The 21,286-nt window shown below is 36.6% G+C and overlaps 1 protein-coding gene and 2 long non-coding RNA genes across 4 annotated transcripts; 1 reads left to right on the top strand and 2 right to left on the bottom strand.

The window, feature by feature from the left end:
• Positions 1 to 10,516: 10,516 nt before the first annotated feature.
• LOC141387086 (uncharacterized) lies at positions 10,517 to 11,472 on the bottom strand. Its single transcript, XR_012408475.1, has 2 exons — positions 11,332 to 11,472; positions 10,517 to 11,258 (listed from the first exon to the last, which is right to left on the bottom strand). It is a non-coding gene; the product is annotated as an uncharacterized lncRNA (long non-coding RNA).
• Positions 11,252 to 19,332, top strand: LOC141387083 (uncharacterized). Of its 2 annotated transcripts, none has more exons than XM_073956219.1 (5): positions 11,252 to 12,057; positions 12,122 to 12,215; positions 12,559 to 12,750; positions 13,583 to 13,702; positions 18,949 to 19,332. In XM_073956219.1, exons 2-4 carry the CDS (start codon positions 12,155 to 12,157, stop codon positions 13,633 to 13,635), a joined length of 306 nt encoding a protein of 101 aa, XP_073812320.1. In that variant the 5' UTR covers positions 11,252 to 12,057; positions 12,122 to 12,154; the 3' UTR covers positions 13,636 to 13,702; positions 18,949 to 19,332. The 2 variants fall into 2 exon arrangements, with proteins under 2 accessions (XP_073812320.1, XP_073812321.1); XM_073956220.1 differs by having other exon boundaries at positions 12,122 to 12,483.
• LOC141387085 (uncharacterized) lies at positions 16,593 to 19,956 on the bottom strand. Its single transcript, XR_012408474.1, has 2 exons — positions 19,250 to 19,956; positions 16,593 to 19,176 (listed from the first exon to the last, which is right to left on the bottom strand). It is a non-coding gene; the product is annotated as an uncharacterized lncRNA (long non-coding RNA).
• Positions 19,957 to 21,286: the final 1,330 nt, after the last annotated feature.

Below are 21,286 nucleotides of genomic sequence, written 5' to 3'. Positions count from 1 at the left end.
GTAAAATGCATAAATTTTGCATATGCAAAAATTTATGCATTTTGCATAATTTTGCATATGTCATATGTTTCGATTGCAATGTAATCAGAAGCCAAAAATATGCCCAGTCTCAAAATTTGACATGAATCGGACCAAAAATAGGGGTTGCATAAAATTCCGCTGTCTAGTTATTTGATACACATTTGTGTTGTGAAATTCCTATTTCTCTGAATAAATATATTGTGTGCATGTGTTTGTGTTATTGTATAAGTGTGTATGTGCGATTGTGTGCGTAAGCAAATGACGCAAAAAACAGATGTAAATACACTTCATTTGATTCTAGGATTTCGTAAAACGAAATCATTTAATGTGCATATGTAAATTGGACTTTATTCTTGTACCAGAAACGACACAAAACTTTGCTCAAGCGTTGGATGTGTTTAGGGCTTCATTGTGTTTCTACCATGGTACAATCATTACAAGGTAGGACACAGCAAACATCTGATTACAATTTTTTCTTGTGGTCCTCCTATTGTGTCAAAACCGTTTTGACAAAGTTGACAAACGACCAAATAAATTTATTTAAAATCAAATTTGATATACACAAATAAATAAAATTAGAAGACATACATATTTGAAAACAGAAATGACTTCAACATTGTCGAGGGATACTTTCGTTAAGCAATTTGGCCAGATGAGTGGAAATGCTGTGGCTATGTGTTGTGACTGCATCATGCCGATGTCCAACTTTGTGTCTGTTGGTACTTAATGCGTATTTCGTACCTTTGCTGCAACAAGATGGTGATCCGAGTCCATGTTTGCTCCTAAGAACGATGAATGTCGAGGTCCTTAAATCTGGAACTGTCAGGTTTCCAGCTACCATGCTTTTCAGCTGCGAAGTCTATGTTCTACGAGCTCATAAAATGTGTATTTGGTATTTTCGGCTTGTATGTGTGGGTGCATGAGCACAAATAAAACTGATGCTGAAAAACTTAGCTTCTGTACGAATTGTAGCAAGTCTTTCAATCACTGGGAAGCTGTAATATGGTGTGTCACCATTAGGTGTTGTTGTTACTCCTTTCCAAATCCATCTTATTTCCTGTATCTGACATATATTTTTCAAGTGCATCTGCCTTATTTCCTTATTTCCTGTATCTGACATGTATTTTTCAAGTGCATCTGCCAGTGCGTAAATAGCACTTCTATAAATAGTCGGAACATTCCAGGTGCATAAAACGTTTGGGGGAGTCTTCAACCATAGATGGGTTATTTTCAGTTTCTTCACAGTACGATGTTTTGGAGGGATTTTTAACGTTCTCATGGGTAAACGAGTTAGTTACATGTAGTAACGTGTGTTAAAGGCAGTTCCCAAGGTAGCACCACGGTGAGCTCAGTGTCCATTGGGCCGGGCCGAACGTTTTATATCCTCCACCGTCAAGTTTTCTGAACTAAAATCTGCAGGTACCGTTATATGGCTGCTATACCATATCCTGGAATTTATTAACAATTTTTGATAGAAATGTTTTTAACCTCCGCAAATACAAAATCCTAATTACAAGGGCAAATAGGGCTCAACAACAACATTGTTCCACAACATCCCATACGGGACAAGGGAGATCAATGTGTGCACCCCGATTCATATTAGCTCAATGATATGGGACCTACAGTTTATCGCCGAGTCCGAACGGCGTGTCCTGCGACACCACTTGTAGAGAAGTTTTACATGGCTGAAATACTCAGGAAATGTCGCCAACATTACTGAGGGGTATTTTGCCACCGTTGAAAATTTGATGTTGCCTACTCGGGGAATCGAACCCACGACCTTCTGCGTGCAAGGCGGGTGTGCATACCATTGCACCACGGTGGCAAATAGGGCTAATACATTTAAAATTCCTAAAAGCGAAACGTGGACATACATAAAAAAATTTTCAATTTAAATATTTGACAATATTTCAAATGAACAAAACCTGTTGAATTTCTTATTATCGATTTGAAGTTATAAGCAAACTGGCATTAGAGTTGTTTTTTTATAAATTCATGAACCTGCCCAACCTTCTAATAATTGAACCATGGTTTCTACCTTAACACTATGTTTACATTTACGAAATCCACTCGATTTCAACTGTCAATTCCATTGCTCAAATGTCAAATGAAATCCAGTCGATTTCAGATGAGTTTTCATTTGACGTATAGGCAAAGGAATTGACAGTTGAAATCGAGTGGATTTCGTAAATGTAAACATAGTACAAAGGTGTCAACAGAATGAAATACGCCGCTTTTTTCATGCTCAATTTCATGTCAAAGATTAAAGACCAAGTACTACCTAATTCAAATGCTGTCTAATTAATTTGAATTAGGTAGTACTTTGACGTAGGGGATGGAAGATACCAAGCAACGGTCCTGACCGGTTTTAACATGGCAAAGCCCAGGATTTATCTTGGTCCCTCTTTCATCCCAAGTGGACATTGACCTCCCCGTGGTGTCACCTGGGGAACTGCCTTTAACACCCGTTAAAGGTAGTGAGCTAACATGTGCCGCGCGTTCACCCATAAGAACGTTAAAAACTTGGTTTTGGGCGTCGGGTTAGTAACCCTCCCCTAGAAAAACAACCTACTATGAAAAAACGAAAGAAAAGAAAAACAAACCCCTCTAAAGTTGACGAACCCCGCAAAGTTTTAAGGACCATGATCTGCGAATCTGCACCTGGAATGTTCGCACTCTTTATAGAGAAGGTGCAGTCTTCGCATTGGCAGACGTACTTGAAAAGTATAAGACCGATATTACTGCCATACAGGAAATACGATGGATTGGGAAAGGCGTCACAACAACACCTAAAGGTGACGCACTGTATTATAGCTGCCATGACGTAAAGCATGAGTTTGGTTGCGGATTCGTAGTTAGTCGGCGACTAAAACATCTGGTATCCAGCTTCACCCCAGTGAATGAAAGACTTGCTGCAATTCGAATAAAAGCTAAATTCTTCAACATCAGCTTTATTTGCGCTCATGCTCCCACTGAAGAAAAGGACGAACAGACCAAAGATATATTTTACGAGCGCTTAGAAGAAACATATGACCGTTGCCTGCCCATGACATTAAAATCATTCTAGGCGATTTTAATGCCAAAATTGGAAAGGAGAATATCTTTGGCCCAACAGTCGGAAAATTCAGTCTCCACAGTGAAACATCTGACAATGGTATGAGGCTGATAGACTTTGCAGCTGCAAAAAACATGATAGTTACTAGGCGTTTACACCAGACAGTTTGTCTTCAAATACAACTCTGATTTACTAACACATACATACATCTGTCGTTTGTCTCCCAGCTGTTCATCGTTTTTTCATAGACAGCCGGGTTAACAAGTTTTTGACATTTTTTGTAAAAATAAGTGAAATAATAATTGAAATATGTTGAAAACAAAAGAACATGAACAAAAACAAAACATGTGAACGGAAAACAAAAAGAAATCGACGATTTTCATTCAAAATTTTAGAACTGTTTTTGAAGTTGTCGGGACGCCTACGTCACACAGGCAAGTTGTGGGATTTTGACAATCAATACATGAACTCTACTGTCCTGTCATTTGTAAACGCAGGGTTAGCAGTACCAGATTTAATCATCTCGATATGCATAAGGGCACCTGGCTGTCTCCAGATCAGAAAACAAGAAACCAAATTGATCATGTTGTGATAGATGGAAGACATTCATCGAGCGTGTTGGATGTACGATCGTTCCGAGGCGCAAACATTGATTCGGACCACTACCTTGTTGCAGCAAAGGTACGCATCCGCTTAAACGTAGCAAACAAAGTACGAACAGACACAACACGAAAGTTAAGGCCTGCGTACATAAGCTGCTCTGCCTGATTGCCTTGCTTTCCTGCTTCATTTTTGACATAATAAAAATAAAAGAATAAAGAAGGCCGAGGAAATTTCGAACTGGGTTGCCCATTTCTTTTTTATTCTTTTATCAGAAGTATGCAAGGTAAGCAGGCAAGGCAGCTTATGTACGCAGGCCTTTAGACATCGGTAAGCTGCAATCACAACAGATAGCCACAGCATATTCCACTCAACCAGCCCAATTGCTCAATCAAAGCACTCCTCATCCCGATAACATATCAGCGCAATGGCAAAGCATTGCCCACTCCATGCGAACAGCCGCAAAATCCATACTTGGATACCAGAGATCTCCACCAAGGAATCCATGGTATGATGAGGAGTGTCGTGCTGCCACCGAAGAGAAAAATGCGGCATATAGGGCTACTTTACAATCCGTAGCAACGCGTAGCGCACGAGAGAGATACATGGAGAAAAGGAGAGAGGAGAAACGTCTTTCCGCAGAAAAAAAGAGAGAGATGTAAAAGCGGGAGCGTGAAAAAATCGAGATGTACAGGAGCCAGAATGAAGTCCGAAAATTCTACCAAAGAGTCAAGCATCAAACTGATGGCTTTGGTACAGGCACATCCTCCTGTAGAGACCAGCAAGGTAATTTGGTAACTGATACAGATAGTGTACTCAGGATATGGAAAGAACATTTTTCAAATCTGTTGGTATCAAATAGCAGCGAAGACGACGAAGATACCACAGTCCCAATCCCAGAAGATGGTATTGAATGTATACCGCCCAGCCAAGATGAGGTAAAGACAGGAATAAATCGGCTGAAGAATAATAAGGCAGCAGGGGCCGATGGCTTACCAGCCGAGCTGTTCAAAACCGGAGGCGACACGCTGATAAGGTGTATTCATCAGCTAGTTAGCACCATCTGGCAGGAAGAACGAGTACCCGACGATTGGAACCTAAGTATCCTGTGCCCCGTCCACAAGAAGGGAGATAAGACTGTATGCTCTAACTATAGGGGCATAAGTCTACTCCCTATTGCCTACAAGATAGTGTCAGGTATATTGTGCGAACGACTAAAGCCTATGGTCAACGAGATAATTGGACCATACCAATGCGGCTTTAGACCTGGCAAGTCCACCATTGACCAGATATTTACCCTGCGGCAAATCCTGGAGAAGACCCAAGAGATGCAGATCGACACCTACCACCTTTTTGTCGATTATAAAGCAGCCTTCGACAGCCCGCTGCGTTCAAAGGTATTCAAGCCATGTCTGAATTTGGTATCCCCGCAAAGCTCATCCGGCTTTGTAAAATGACTTTAACTGACACGAGGTCCTCAGTTAAAATAGGAAAGAACCTCTCCGAAGAGTTTGGTACCAAAAGAGGTTTCAGACAAGGAGACAGCCTTTCGTGTGACCTCTTCAACATCCTGCTAGAAAAGGTTATACGAGAGGCAAACGTCAAAAGAAGTGGCACAATCTACACCAATAGTCACATGTTACTTGCTTATGCTGAAGATATAGACATCATGGGCCGATCAGTAAAAGAAGTAACTGATACCTTTATAAAGGTCGAAGGAGAATCTGCTAAAGTAGGTCTGGCGGTAAACGGTGAGAAGACCAAGTTGATGGTGTCGACGCGCAATGCATCCATTGAGCTCGGACCGACTGTGGATGTTGGTTCCTATAATATTGAGGTAGTAAAAGACTTCGTCTACCTCGGCACCTCCGTAAACACAACCAACGACATCAGTTGTGAAATAAAAAGAAGAATTATATTGGCCAACAGATGCTACTTTGGTTTAAGTAAGCAGTTCAAAAACAAAGCCACATCTCGTCAAACAAAAATAACGCTCTACAAAACACTGATACTACCCGTGCTGATGTATGGCTCCGAAGCCTGGGTACTTGCGCAAGCAGACATGGCAGTGCTTGGTGTGTTTGAGAGAAAAATTCTTCGAAAGATCTAAGGACCAATCTGCGTTGGCGGTGAATATCGACGTCGCATGAACCACGAGCTGCATCTGCTATACAACGACATCAATATAGTTAAACGTATCGAGATGCAGCGATTGCGTTGGCTAGGCCATATCATAAGAATGAGCGATGATGAACCCGCTAAAAAGGCGTATGAATACATGCCACATGACGGTGCACGCAGAATTGGCAGGCCAAGGAATAGATGGCGCAAACAAGTGGATGATGAGATGAAAAGGCGCGGCGTTTATATTATAGCCTTTTGCAAGGTTAACCTTGTTTATGAGGATTTGTTTGAAATATAAGCAATGGAATTGACATTTAAAACCCAGTCGGTTTGTTAAATCCGGTTATATATAAACGGGGTATTAGTTCGGCCTATAGAACAAATGTTCTGTAATGGGCCAGCTAAGTAAGTAAGTACCTTGGCTTTAGTCTTTTACATGAAACTGAGCGTGATAAAGCGGCTTATTTCATTCTGTTCACACCTTAACGGTTTATTGCAAAAACATTGGCAAAACGCGGCGCAGCAATTGAAACAAACTTGTTAATTTTGTTTAAAGGCCCCGGCACAACAACCACATGAGAACTTAAAAAACAAACTTGGCATCATTCACACTTTTTTCATGTGGTTGTAGTTTTTAACGATTGACGGCCAAATACATACGGTCCGTTGTGCGACCGTATGTGTCACGACCTTAAAGGGCTCGGCACATACGGCGCGTTGAGCGTCGCGTTACAAAAACCACATGAAAACTTCAAGAACAAACTTGGCATCACTTACACATTTTTCATGTGGTTGTTGTTTTTAACTTGTGACGCGACTCGCAACGGACCGTATGTGCCGGGGCCTCAAAGGCCGCTGCACATACGGCGCGTTTGAAACTATTTCCACAGAAAGTTTTCAAAAATTAAATTTTTGTCGAAAATAAGCGGCCTTTGGCCGGGATATAAGATTTTTTCTCCTATGGACAGATGCTAAACAGGGCTAACGATCACTCATTCTGCTCTTTCCCAAAAGCTGTTAATGTTTGGTATGAAAGTTTCAACGTGTGGTTGTAGAGTATTAAAGGTTTTTGTCAATTCCATAGCTTAAACGCCGTTTGCATAATAGCATTTTGCCGGGTTAACCTACATTATGCGGATTTATTTGACGTATACTCAAAGGACTTTACAGTTGAAATCCATACTGATTGGGGTTCATTTTGAAATCAAAATGGCGAAAATTGTCTAGCAACAAAAACATCTAATATGCCTGACGATGTTAACCTAACCAGTTAACGAAACGATCTTCGCATAGCGGTTGATGTGTGTGTAGGACTTCGCTAGATATACATTTTTTTATGTAATCTCCGTAGATCATATAGCTCGATTAATTAAATAAATTAAAAAAGGCCTTTGCCCTAAAAAAGCAAAACTTAAAAATAAAAATTCAGCTGAGCCCGGCTGGGATTCGAACCTGGGTCATCGCCAACTAACAGACAATGTTGCTGATCTTTTAGCGTTCAGAACCACAATCCACTTAAAATCTTTAGATGTGAAAGACACTACAGTATGATGGAAAAAAAGCTATCAACTGTAACATGATGTGATCATGGTAGAATAAGAAAAGGTAGCAGCAATACACAGCTGACTGAACTGGGTTGTAACGTTAGTGTCAAATTTCATTTATTTCATTTTATACATTTATTATTTCATTTTATACATTTATTCATATTATACATTTATACATTTATTTCTATTTCGATGTACATTAGGGACATATATTTTTTGAGAAAAAAAATATATCATTCGGAAAAAACCATTTCCCAGAAAGACTTCTTCATATCAATGATATGTAACCTCCTCCAAGTTCGAACGATAAGCCGCGCAGTAAATCCCCGCTTGTAGAGGCTATACAACGTTTGTTAATATAGCTGTGTTCCAGAACTAAAAAGTTTTTACAATTTTTACACATTTTACTCAGAAATGCGTTCCAGTACACAAAAAAGTTGTAAAATGTTCACTTCTCTTTAAACATAAATGGAGCTGAATGACGCTCTCTTTAAAAACTTTTTACACGACAAATTTGGGCGAGTAAAAAAATTGTAACATGGTTGCCGGCGTCTGATTGGCTGATACGCCGACTTTGACATTTGTTCCAGTTTTTTTGACGTATTTTCCATTTTTCCGTTCCCGAACTATTTCAAAAAACTTGTGTGTGAGAACAAATTTTTTGCAGTTCTCTCTTTTACGAATTTTACCATCAAAAAGTACGGGAACGAAGCTTATGTGAGCTATTTTGTTAAAATTTAAAAAAATAAAGCCCTTTGATTTCTAAAACAAAACATTGAAACAGCTTCTCCTTTTTCTATGAATTTCCAGCGACCCCAAACTTTTCTGCAAGAATTCTACTTTCTGCGAGAATTTATGCATTTAGTGGAATGATGTGGAAACATAAAAATTGAAAATGTAACGAATTTTCATTCATGTTTTCCAAAATATTCAACCAAATGTGAAAAATTATTAGTTTTTTAAATTCCAATAATTTATAGATTTTTCCTTGTTTTGTCTACAAATACAGCTGGCAGTAACGTTACAAACAAAAACAAATTTCTTTGTGGTTGTTGTTCGAGTTGTATTTGTTGTAGTATTAACTTCATCTTATATTTGTTCTACCATGTGATGTGATATTGAAAAATGGATTTCTAGAATAGAGGGGGACAAATGAGTCGTCTTTGGAAATAAGCTTCAATTTGAAATTCACAAATGCAAATTTGTAATCTTGGACGTATAAATAGGGGCTCCAAATGGCGAAAATTGTCTAGCAAAAACAACATCTAATATGCCTGAGAATGTTAACCTAACCAGTTAACGAAACGATCGTCGCATAGCGGTTGATGTCTATGTAGGACTTCGCTAGATATAAAGTTTCTAGTGTAATTTCCTCGGTCACATAGCTCGATTAATTAAATTAATTCAAAACTATTTTGATCTTGAAAAACTCACACATACATTCTCAAATTTTCGAAAATTTACACATATTATCACAAATGCTGTCGGGCAGACTCCCTCCAAACGTTTGGAATTAAAAATATCCGTTAAAAACTACCCAGCAAAAAGTTTGCCTCCAAAGAGGCAGTTAAATGATATGTACAAGTGGTCTGGAAGTGCATCAAATTATGCATTTTCACTCATGATTTTTACAAGAGCGTGACTACTGAAAGAGGCACTCCATTTCACTGCATTTTAACTGACCCTTTGGCACTGCATTTTAACTGACCCTCTGGCACAACATTTTAACTGACCATTTGGCACTGCATTTTAACTGACCCTTTGGCACTGCATTTTAACTGACCCTTTGGCATTGCATTTTAACTAACCCTTTGGGGTAGAATGGGAGGCAGTCCAAAGCACGTGTTTTGATACAGGCATTCTGCGGAAATTGTGCAAGCCATTACAAAATATGCCAGAACAAATAAAATGAATTTATTATTTGTGTAAAACAAAAATATTAAGAACTTTATTACATTAACACAAATTATGAAAATTCTCCATTTAGTTCAATCGCAAACAGTCGTGTTTTCTCCACTCTCCATTTGTTCCAAGCTGAACTGTTTTTACTTCATCTGCTAAATGGGTTGCCTTCCCATCACCAGTTAAGATTTCGACATGTACTCCAACAGCACTCCATTCGGAAATTTTCTTGTCGTGAGTTACCGGAAAAATGTTCACAAATTAAATATTATTTAGTTTATATTAACAAATGTTTGGAAATGTTAACACGCTTATCTCTTTTTGGAAAATGCATGCCGCTGCCTGTAGAGATGTACAAACTGATTTATGTACATGTAGGGATCTCTAACAACTGCTAATAAAATGTAGCGAACGGAGTGCCTTTTTCACGACTCCGTTTGGACTGCATCAAAACATGCCGTGACAGAACTAGTCCACATTGCACTACTTCCAATTTATTTTGCTGGGATACTATTGTCATTTTACAAAACCAATTTCATTGGACCATGCTGGCATTCTGCATTCCCGGGTTCTAACCCCGGGCCAGGCGACATCAGATTTGTAAAATGGTAAAATTAATGTTGACGACAATTCCTGAGTAATTCAGCTAAGTCCCAATTTACATTAGGCGAGTTTACTTGCGGCAATTGTCAGTTTGTGGGTAAGAGAGGGTGTTGAGAGGCAAAGGGTTACCATATACCTCACCTCTCTCTCCATCAAACTGACAATTGCCGCAAGTAAACTCGCCTAATGTAAATTGGGACTAAGTATGTGAAATAATAATAAAATATAAGTATGAAAAATTGCAATTATAATAAAACAATAAAACATAAAATAAATAAAATTTCTTTTTTCGTCAATGTCAATTTTATCGCTTTTATAACTTGTTACGTGCCACCTGCAGTGGCGCTACGGGGAGGTACCAACTAGCTCAGGGGTGCCATCTTCAGGGCGGTCCCATCCCATTCCACCGTAGCCCTAGGGGACGAACAATTAAAAATGAAGACTACACACTACTACATAAAATGAAACGATTACAAACACGAGTACACTAGAAACAGGGGAGCTTGATGAATGTGCTCCCACACTTCGCCCGCCCATCCTTGACCCTTAAGTCCGTCAATAACCAAATATCATTATAAGGGCCCCACATCCCACAGACACTTATCTCACGACTGCCTACACTACCTTTCCTCTCTCACAAACAAAAATTAGAACAACATAATTCTTCAATACAATTAAACAGAGAACATATTTATTGAGGAATTAAACATATTTAAACCTAACGAATCTTTAACTTGAAAACTTAACACCAACGATCAAAAATATTTATTGAGTCAATTCTCAGATTACCATTTTTTTAACGTATAGCAACGCATATTTTTAGGCCAACCTGGGCCAATCCTAGATATTATTAAGACCTGCCTAATAGAGCTCTGTTAGTGGTTTTTGAGACTCATTTCTTTGTCTCTAAAAACAAACAAATTTATAGAAATTTAGGCTAAACGTTTTAAAGGGCAACCCTACACTCGCATTTAAAACAAATTGGCGTTAACTTCCCTCACAATCAATAAAAAGAATATAATTAGAATAAACACATAGGACAACACAACTTAATCTAGTTCTTTTAGTTATGTATTATAAAAATTTTAGTTATCAATCTTTTTGTATGTTAATTTTCCTTTTAATTAATTTCTTGTACTTAGCAGTTTATTTATTTTCGTTTTCTTCTCTCATTTCAGGTGACCAGCCGTTTTGGGTGCAGAAATTAATGGACATCACACAAGCATAATATAATATCTTTAAGCCCCACAATCATTCGGCAAATTAATGATCAATGTCGTCATCTGCACATCAAGGGAATTTTGTTGCAGAGCAATTTACGGCCGTTATAAATAAATGAAGCTGACCCCCTCCTTTGTAACGGCTGAGGAGGTCAGTGAAGGTCTGGTTTGGCTGAGTGGCGTACACTTTAAATAAATAAAGAACACAAAATACAACTATTTATACACAGTCACCGCATACAATATTCTCTAAACTTACGATTTTTATCACGCCCACAACAATTACAAAAACGAGACTTTCAAGTCCTTTAATAAAAAAAGCACATCAATTGCAAAACAAAATGTCTGTGTTTTTTCTTTTACTTCTTTCTAGTTTTTTGGTTATATTTTTAAATCACAAGTTTGGGGGTTTTAATTTGCCGGCACCACTTTGGAAATGAAAATGGTCTGAGTTTGGTCTTTTTCCCCTTTTATATCAAGGAAAAGGACGCTGAATTTCCCTCCTTTTCCTGATTTCCATAATTTTCCGACATTTCTTTTCGTTCGTTTTGGTTTTGTTCTGTCTAAACATCTGTTCGCTCTGTCATGAAGGCAGAGCTGTATTTTTTTGAGTGCGTTACTTAAGCACTAACCTACATGCATTAATAATATTGGCAGCACTGTTTTCAGACATGACCCTGAGTGCAAAACTGTTTCCGTTTTCATTCTTTTCATGGCCGGCAGCTACAGTCAATATATTTACGCATTTATAAGGCCGGCCCGAAAATACAAAAAATAAAAAAACTCCTACAGATACACGCAACAATACATCACAATTGACGAGCCTGCACTGGAAATTGTGATGTGCGGGTAGTGTATTGAATTTATAGTAATTTGGCGTAAAAACAAAGGGTAAGACTTACAAAACCCAAGCCTCCTGTACATAACCCAACCCTGGCCACGCGGTTGTAGCCATGATGTGGAGAAGATATTTCCTGGAACATCGGTAAGTACTTCACTAAAAACTGAATTTTTATTCTTAGTAATGTTAATTATTTTTTTCTTTTCAGTGGCAAAATACCGAAAAAGGCTGGTTTTATTGAATGGGTGTCCACCACGAGGTGTCTCATCCATACGCACATCGAGTAGTTCCGATTCATATATGTACGTGTGTAAGTGTATGTTCATTCATGTATTGAAACCCACGCCATACTCTCATGCACATTTTGCATGAACGACGCCATTCATACATACATACATACACCGTTGACTGTTGGCCTTGTTATGCCGTTACCAAACGTCGACGTCGGCGCCCTTTTTTTTGCTTTTCGGCGCACATCATTGAAAGCGTCTCAACATCTCTGCTGGCGTTGATTTACAAATGTCATACCCTCAGTATGATTGGCCACACTAACCTCAACCAACATGCAAGGTAACAAATCTTAAAACACACTTCATTATTATAAACAAAATGTATTAATTATTTTCCCTTTTTAATTTTTTTTAGGTTTTGTGACGGAGTCCACAATTTTGTACCTGCCTACCAAACATGCCTGTATTCATATGCCAGATAACAACAAAGACATTCGTGAAGGTGTGCTATCGTTCTCCACACAATATGGAAAAGTGGGCTTTAGACGGACATTTCTACCTGTGCTTGGAAAGACAGAAGGATTACCCTGCCGTGCAGTGTGTATAGGTGAGCATGGTGTTATCTTATTTCATGTGACAACAGTGAATATGTCGTTAAAAAATATAAAAAACAACCAAAAAAACTCAGGACTTGTGTTGTTGAATAACAAAAGAAACATGCAAATTCGGCCATGAATATGTGATTATAAAAAAATGTTCGATCAACACGGCCTATGTTAGTGTGATTAAAGAATGACATTTCGTAAATATTTTACCCTATGAAATTGGCTACCACAAGGTACATTGAAAATATATGAAAGTGTGTGGTGTTAATGTTCCATTAGTGGATTGGAATGGTTACTCAAATATCAACCTATGCAATGGCAAATAAGTGGGGTATTAACGTGTAGAAACAAAAAGAATAATATGTGTTCCCAAAAAAACATTGTGTGTTATTGGACTACCTACGCTGTGTGTGCTATTTCAACCCCTGTGCCTATAACAAAAACAATTTGAGACCATATGAAAAGATGTTCGGGGCTTTTGAATGTTTGTAAATTGTGTTGTGAAACATTAATATTGCCTGAAAGTGAAGTGTATTTTATGCATAAAAAAAATATGGATTATTGTGGTTATGTGAATGAGGCTGCTTGGCTGAACATTGCATTGTTGGTGTGTGGATCGTGTGAAATGATATGTCAGTCATGTTTATTTTATATTGTGAATGTGGGGATAAACAAAACAAAAAAAAAACAATGTGAAATGTAAACAATGACAAAAAGTGTGTGAAAAGAAAACAGTACCTCAGTTATTCTTATATTTTGTTTGATACAATTTAAAACATAACTATATTTTGCTATTTCCTTTTGCTAAAACTATGTTTTTTGGTGTATTTTCAGTTATTTTCGTTGTTGTGAAACAAACAGTGGGCATATGTCAACATCTTGCCTGATTACTACCCCATCGAAAACTATTCCAGACTTGAATTTACCTGCCATCCTCAACATTGCTATTCAAAGGTGAGTGTTATGAATTTTATTGCTTTGTAGTGTGGACAAAAAAAATTAATGGACAATGGTGGTGATACACAATTAGATATTTAAGGGTAATTTCATAATGTCGTACCGTTTGGAGTAAATTGTTTGAAACAAAGAATATGTGTGAAAGTATACACTGGTCTATTTGATGCACAAAAGAAACCAAATAAACAACCATAGTTTGGAATAACAATAGCAAGTCAATGAAGTGTTTCTGACCTGGTTTATAATTATGTGTATGACAATTACCTCGATCCTGGAATTACGTGGAGTAATTCTTTAGTTACCTGAACTAGCTTGTGCGCTTCATTGGTGTTGATGATTTATTGTGTATCATTACCCATCATTTTGTTGGACTTCAGTGGACGTACTTAGACGTTTCAGTTTTATATTATTGCATGCATTATATTTATCCTTTACTATTATATAATATATATTTAATATGATATTTTTCCCATATTGAATTACAATGGAAATACGGTTTTACCATACATGAAATAGATATTAAAGTGAATTGATATAACTTCGCGCATTATTTTGGAACTACATAAAAACAATAAATATACCCAACAGGTCAATTTAAGATTCGTTTGGAATAAAAAATAAAACCCTTGCGTTTTCTTTGGTCATGTTGAGGTGGTAAACATGGGATTCTTCGTGGATACATTTTAAGCCTTTTTTTATTCTGGTTTATTACACCGTGTGGATATTTTTGCATTTACCGATGAAATAACATACAGGTAGGGATGCAAACAGGAATTCTTTTGGCCGTGATTTTATTTTACTGTATTTTGTGTATGCTCGGTAGTATCATGGTCATATTGGGATTGGAGATATTTATAATTATACGCATTGCAAAAATATAGAAAGATCTTTCGATTGTACTTGCTTGGGCGATGGCAAGCTTACACCTGGATGAAGTCATTAGTTCGTACCATTTTGGTATGGCGATGATCAATTAGTTCCTAGCGGTTTTTAGCTGTTTGTCTAGGCAAACATAAATAACATAAGAGCCTTTGTTTTAGATAACCATAGCGCAGCCAAATTGACAAAACATTACGTGGAGTTTTTAGGTGATTTTTAAAAGATTCTGGGAATAACTTTTATTCTCTAGGCGATTATACAAATATGTTTTAGCAGCACAATTTTTTTTGTGTATGAAAAACAAAACAGCGCAATGTTGTAACCTTTCTTCTTCTTGTTCACAGACGACATTGACTAAGCAGGGAATCGTTTCATTTTATTACTGACGATCATTGCTGTTTAATCATTTGATTTTTGCCCAACGTGGGGAACTCCCACGCCCTGATTAGTCTCATAAGCCGGGCTTAGAAAAATAATTGGGGTTGCAACAACCATAACGAAATTATTTCAATGCAACATATAGATTAAATAAACTGGACATACACTTTCTCCATTTCCTTCGCCACACTTGTTTCCACCATTGAAATCAAACCTGGTCTAGCATCATTCAAGCTTTCGCGTACCATATTCTTAACGACAATATCTGCATCGCTTTGTTGTGCCAAGTTTACACTTGCGCTCCAAAATCCACTGGATTTTACAAAATCCTGAAATACACCCCGGTGTTTATACTTATTTTTTTGTTGATTTCAAACATATCACAATTATCAAGGTAGATGCATATGCGCAGCTGATCGAACATGAATTTTCAAAACAAGTTGTTGTATATTTAATTAGTCATCAAAAATATACGACAATATAGAACTTTACACCTTTATTTCGAAAATTACCGTAAAATTATCTATATATCGTATTAATTGTGTATAGTACTACCAAATAAAAAATTATTTTATCGTTGAGACCAAGATCTATTTAACAGGTCACGTAAGTAGCACAACAACAACAACTACTTTTTGGCTGAAAATTCTTCAATATGTCAAAATGTTTGTTTACGTTTTCATACAATTCATTCACAATAACAAAAAATTTGACAGATTGAAACCAATCAGCTGGTCGTTTTACGCCACCTCTTATTTCATCATGGTTGAGACATCATAATAATAAATTTTGATAGATAAAATTTGTGCTCAGAACCTGCAAAATATTATTACTTGAAGTAGTTTGCCCGTTCAGTGCTAAAAATGATTTCCGTACTCCGAAATCTAACAAGACTTGCACTTCTCTTTAAACAATAACAGCGCCGAATAACACTCTCTTCTCCTATTTTCTGCCATACAATTTTGGCCTATTAGAAACTAGCAGCATGTTCGTTGGCATCTAACTACGACAGCTGATACGTTGATTTTGACATTTCTGCTGGAGTTTTTGCAATTTCCGTCATTTTTCCGTTCCCGTCTTTTTTAAGAAATTTGTATGGGGAAGCAATTTATGAAAATTCGCTCTTTTTTCTAGCATAACCACTAAAAAGTACGGGAACACAATGAAAAACAGCATTTTAACAATGTAATTTCATATTTTTTCACATTGCTTACAAATTTTGATAATAAATTTTTTTGTTGCAGCAACTGACCATCTACCTTGTTTATTGTGATACGTGAAAAGTGTTGCAACTTTTGGTACTTTTTCAGGCAAAAGCAGGGTTGTATATCATGTGTACTGTGATTTCGATGTTGATTTCGCTGAAATCACGAAATAAGATGATTTCATTTTTGTATGCGAAATCATGATAATTTTTGCTTGATTCCGCGCGAAATCACGAAACGCCTTCGAAATCACGAAAAGACGCCGAATGTAAACCAAACATTGCTTTCCCATATTAGGTGCTTGATGATGTTTAGTTTGTGCCCCGGCACTAGTACTTGCTTGGAGGTTATTAATAGTACCTGACAGATCTATAAACGCGGTGTCCCTATCCATATTGGACTGTGCCATTGTTTGGTTTACCTTCTTTTTCTTTTTTGGTTAGGTCTCATGGTTATAGAAAGTCGGCTATTATCAAAGGCTAGATGTCTATTAGTTTACTTCGCCTTTTCCGGCAACGTAATCACTCATCGGTTTTGTGTATTTGTTTTATAATATATGTGGTTTAGGAAACAAATCAAATCTTGTTGTGGGCTATCGTAAAAATCAGTTGTGAAGGAAATAACGACAAGACAAAAAATTAAGATACAAAAAAAATATAAAGTAATATGAATTAAAAGCTAAACACAAATACTATTAGGATATTAGTTTTTTTTTTATAAAATTTTAAATAGTAATTAAATATAGATCGACAAGACAACAAAAATTAAGTTATAAAAAAAATTAAAGTAATATGAATTAATAAGCTAAATACAAAGATTGTTAGAATATTAGTTTTTAATGAAAATTTAAATAATTAAATATAGATCTACAAGACAACAAATATTAAGTTACAAAAAAAAAAATAAATAAAGTAATAGGAATTAATAAGCTAATCACAAAGATTATTAGAATATTAGTTTTTAATGAAAATTTAAATAACTAAATATAGATCGATAAAAAATATAGTGAAACAAAAAACATAGATAAATTGACATCAAAGGTCCCAATTATAAAAAGGGTTTTAGTTTGGTTAGTCTTTTTTTTTATCAATGACATATATGAGAGGTAGGTGAGTGTGTTTTCAGCTGTCTGTGAGGAAATTTGCTTGGGGTATTTTTTTTTTTTGTATTTTTTTTTTTTTTTTCATCTAATACTTTTACACATGAGTGTCCTAGTTAGGTTGTTTCAGTGTACTCGTCGACTGGACTTTACGGGTTTAGGATAACATTCAACATTTAGATATTGCACTATGGCATTTTTGTGGCAAAATCCAACAAAAAAGATCTCATAACAGAATACTTCGTAACAACGCTCATCTATGAAACTTACATCACAGAGGCTATTGCACTTTTCTTCCTATGCTCTCTCAATATTAGAACTTCTCCTATACATGAACATGAACGAATTTGAGGGTAGTACCACGGCATTTTTCCTAAACATATAAAAAAAAAGATCTCGTGTTCGGTTGCTTTCTTGCAATGCACATTGCGAACGCTTAATCACAATAGCTATTGCATAGTTCCCTTATACTAACCCTACGTCTATTGCATAAAAAAAAACAAACATAAAAAAAAACAAAACAAAAAAGGACAGGCCATAAAGACAATACATTCATTGTTACACTCGACTAACAAGATTATTGCATCTGACCCTAGTGTATGGAACGGAAATCCTTATTTTCTAAAAGCTAACCTAAATATTGCACGATTATCACTAGTTTTAAGAATTAAAGCTGTGTTTGCAAAATTAGATAGTTTTTATTAGAAAATGAGATTACCGTTGTTATGCTATAGTAACCCTATGGTCTATTGCCTTGTGCCTTGGTGGTATTGCACAGTTTTGGAAATTTATAGATATTTTTTTGCTTCCGTTTGGGCGCCATATTGTTACGTGCCACCTGCAGTGGCGCTACGGGGAGGTACCAACTAGCTCAGGGGTGCCATCTTCAGGGCGGTCCCATCCCATTCCACCGTAGCCCTAGGGGACGAACAATTAAAAATGAAGACTACACACTACTACATAAAATGAAACGATTACAAACACGAGTACACTAGAAACAGGGGAGCTTGATGAATGTGCTCCCACACTTCGCCCGCCCATCCTTGACCCTTAAGTCCGTCAATAACCAAATATCATTATAAGGGCCCCACATCCCACAGACACTTATCTCACGACTGCCTACACTACCTTTCCTCTCTCACAAACAAAAATTAGAACAACATAATTCTTCAATACAATTAAACAGAGAACATATTTATTGAGGAATTAAACATATTTAAACCTAACGAATCTTTAACTTGAAAACTTAACACCAACGATCAAAAATATTTATTGAGTCAATTCTCAGATTACCATTTTTTTAACGTATAGCAACGCATATTTTTAGGCCAACCTGGGCCAATCCTAGATATTATTAAGACCTGCCTAATAGAGCTCTGTTAGTGGTTTTTGAGACTCATTTCTTTGTCTCTAAAAACAAACAAATTTATAGAAATTTAGGCTAAACGTTTTAAAGGGCAACCCTACACTCGCATTTAAAACAAATTGGCGTTAACTTCCCTCACAATCAATAAAAAGAATATAATTAGAATAAACACATAGGACAACACAACTTAATCTAGTTCTTTTAGTTATGTATTATAAAAATTTTAGTTATCAATCTTTTTGTATGTTAATTTTCCTTTTAATTAATTTCTTGTACTTAGCAGTTTATTTATTTTCGTTTTCTTCTCTCATTTCAGGTGACCAGCCGTTTTGGGTGCAGAAATTAATGGACATCACACAAGCATAATATAATATCTTTAAGCCCCACAATCATTCGGCAAATTAATGATCAATGTCGTCATCTGCACATCAAGGGAATTTTGTTGCAGAGCAATTTACGGCCGTTATAAATAAATGAAGCTGACCCCCTCCTTTGTAACGGCTGAGGAGGTCAGTGAAGGTCTGGTTTGGCTGAGTGGCGTACACTTTAAATAAATAAAGAACACAAAATACAACTATTTATACACAGTCACCGCATACAATATTCTCTAAACTTACGATTTTTATCACGCCCACAACAATTACAAAAACGAGACTTTCAAGTCCTTTAATAAAAAAAGCACATCAATTGCAAAACAAAATGTCTGTGTTTTTTCTTTTACTTCTTTCTAGTTTTTTGGTTATATTTTTAAATCACAAGTTTGGGGGTTTTAATTTGCCGGCACCACTTTGGAAATGAAAATGGTCTGAGTTTGGTCTTTTTCCCCTTTTATATCAAGGAAAAGGACGCTGAATTTCCCTCCTTTTCCTGATTTCCATAATTTTCCGACATTTCTTTTCGTTCGTTTTGGTTTTGTTCTGTCTAAACATCTGTTCGCTCTGTCATGAAGGCAGAGCTGTATTTTTTTGAGTGCGTTACTTAAGCACTAACCTACATGCATTAATAATATTGGCAGCACTGTTTTCAGACATGACCCTGAGTGCAAAACTGTTTCCGTTTTCATTCTTTTCATGGCCGGCAGCTACAGTCAATATATTTACGCATTTATAAGGCCGGCCCGAAAATACAAAAAATAAAAAAACTCCTACAGATACACGCAACAAACTTCTAGTAGTGACGGAAGCGACAAGCCAGTTAGGGCCGCAAAAGTGGAACAGTTTCTTAAGTCATTTTTATATTTTTGTATAAAAATTCGACTGTCGCAGCGGACATGACAATCGCTTTTAAGTGACCTTTCCGTAAAGCAGGCGATAGAAAATGTTTGCAGGGCTGATAGGTGAGTGGACGCCTTAAAGCGGCCCATACTCTATCAAATTGACTTGTCCAGCCGATGAACCCCTCACGTACGTGTGTGCTTCATAAGTGTGTAGCAAAGCATTCAATCAGCCTTCAAACTGCAATCGAAATTTTGACATCAAAATTTGATAGTGTCCCTGCAAACATTTTTTTTTTAAATTTTCAATCGCTTTCGATAATCTGGGATTCGCGGGGAAGATCAATTCAATCGCGGAAGAGCGCACCTAAAGATCTTCTGCGAATCCCCAACATAAAGTAACTTTGTCTAGGAAGCGAATCCCGAGGAAGAATCGCAGGTTAATCATCTGGAAGATCTTTAGAAGATTAAAATATAAAGTAAAAAAGAATAGAATTATTCCTTGGGTTTTTTTTTGTTTCCTTTTCTGCCTTCTTATGATTTTTAATTATTCCTTATGTTATTGGTGATTAGTTATACTGCTTCCTCATTCACTTTGTTGTCTAGTTAAACTCGGCAAAACCTGGACATGCGTTGTGTTTGTCAATTCTCATAATTATATGCGTGTCATTTATATCAAAGTTTTGTCGAAAGTGTATATGAGAATTATGTACAACCAAATCAAAAATGTCAGTGACAATCATCTGTTGCTCTTCCAGAAGAGTATTCTTTTATTCTCTAGGGCGATCATTTGAAAAATCTAAGAAAAAATGTAAACAATCATCCAATGGTCGCCGTTGGGAATCACAGAAGATTAATCTGAGCGAACAATCTTCCACAATTTTGAGAAATGTTTGCAGGGGTATTGCGGGCCATATTCTATCAAATTTTAGCTCTGTTCCTTTACTCGAAAAGCGACCCTTTACTTCAGACACCATACAATTCATATGGGAGCAGTTTACAACTTTTGCTACTTTTGCCGATTTTACCATTTTCAAAAGTAAAGGAACAGACCATTTGATGTTCACATTTGTGTATGTGTACATTTTTCAAAATATGAAAATGTGTGTTTGAATTTTATGGATTGAGGAAAATCAAAATAGTTTTGATTCTCATAATTTTCCTAATTGTCAAAAAGAAATTTTGAAAAAAGAAAACATTGTGTTTTGAAGGAAATTAAAAATTTAAGTTCATTCGTTTTTTAGAGGAAAATTTGAAGATTTCGGTTGCAGATTGGAGGCTGATTGAATGCTTTGCTACACACTTATCAAGCACACACGTACAGAAGGAGTTCATCGGATGGACAAGCCAATTTGATAGTGTATGGCACGCTTAATGAAACCCAGTCAATCCGATGAATATGGTTTATTTTCAAATTGTCAAAAAGCAATTCTGGAAAAAA

This window comes from Musca autumnalis, unplaced genomic scaffold (genome assembly GCF_047663935.1).
Source record: "Musca autumnalis isolate F117 unplaced genomic scaffold, ASM4766393v1 scaffold_5, whole genome shotgun sequence".
NCBI lineage: Eukaryota > Metazoa > Arthropoda > Insecta > Diptera > Muscidae > Musca > Musca autumnalis.
Note: the sequence above shows the minus strand (reverse complement) of the source record. Positions and strands in the feature narration are given on the sequence as shown.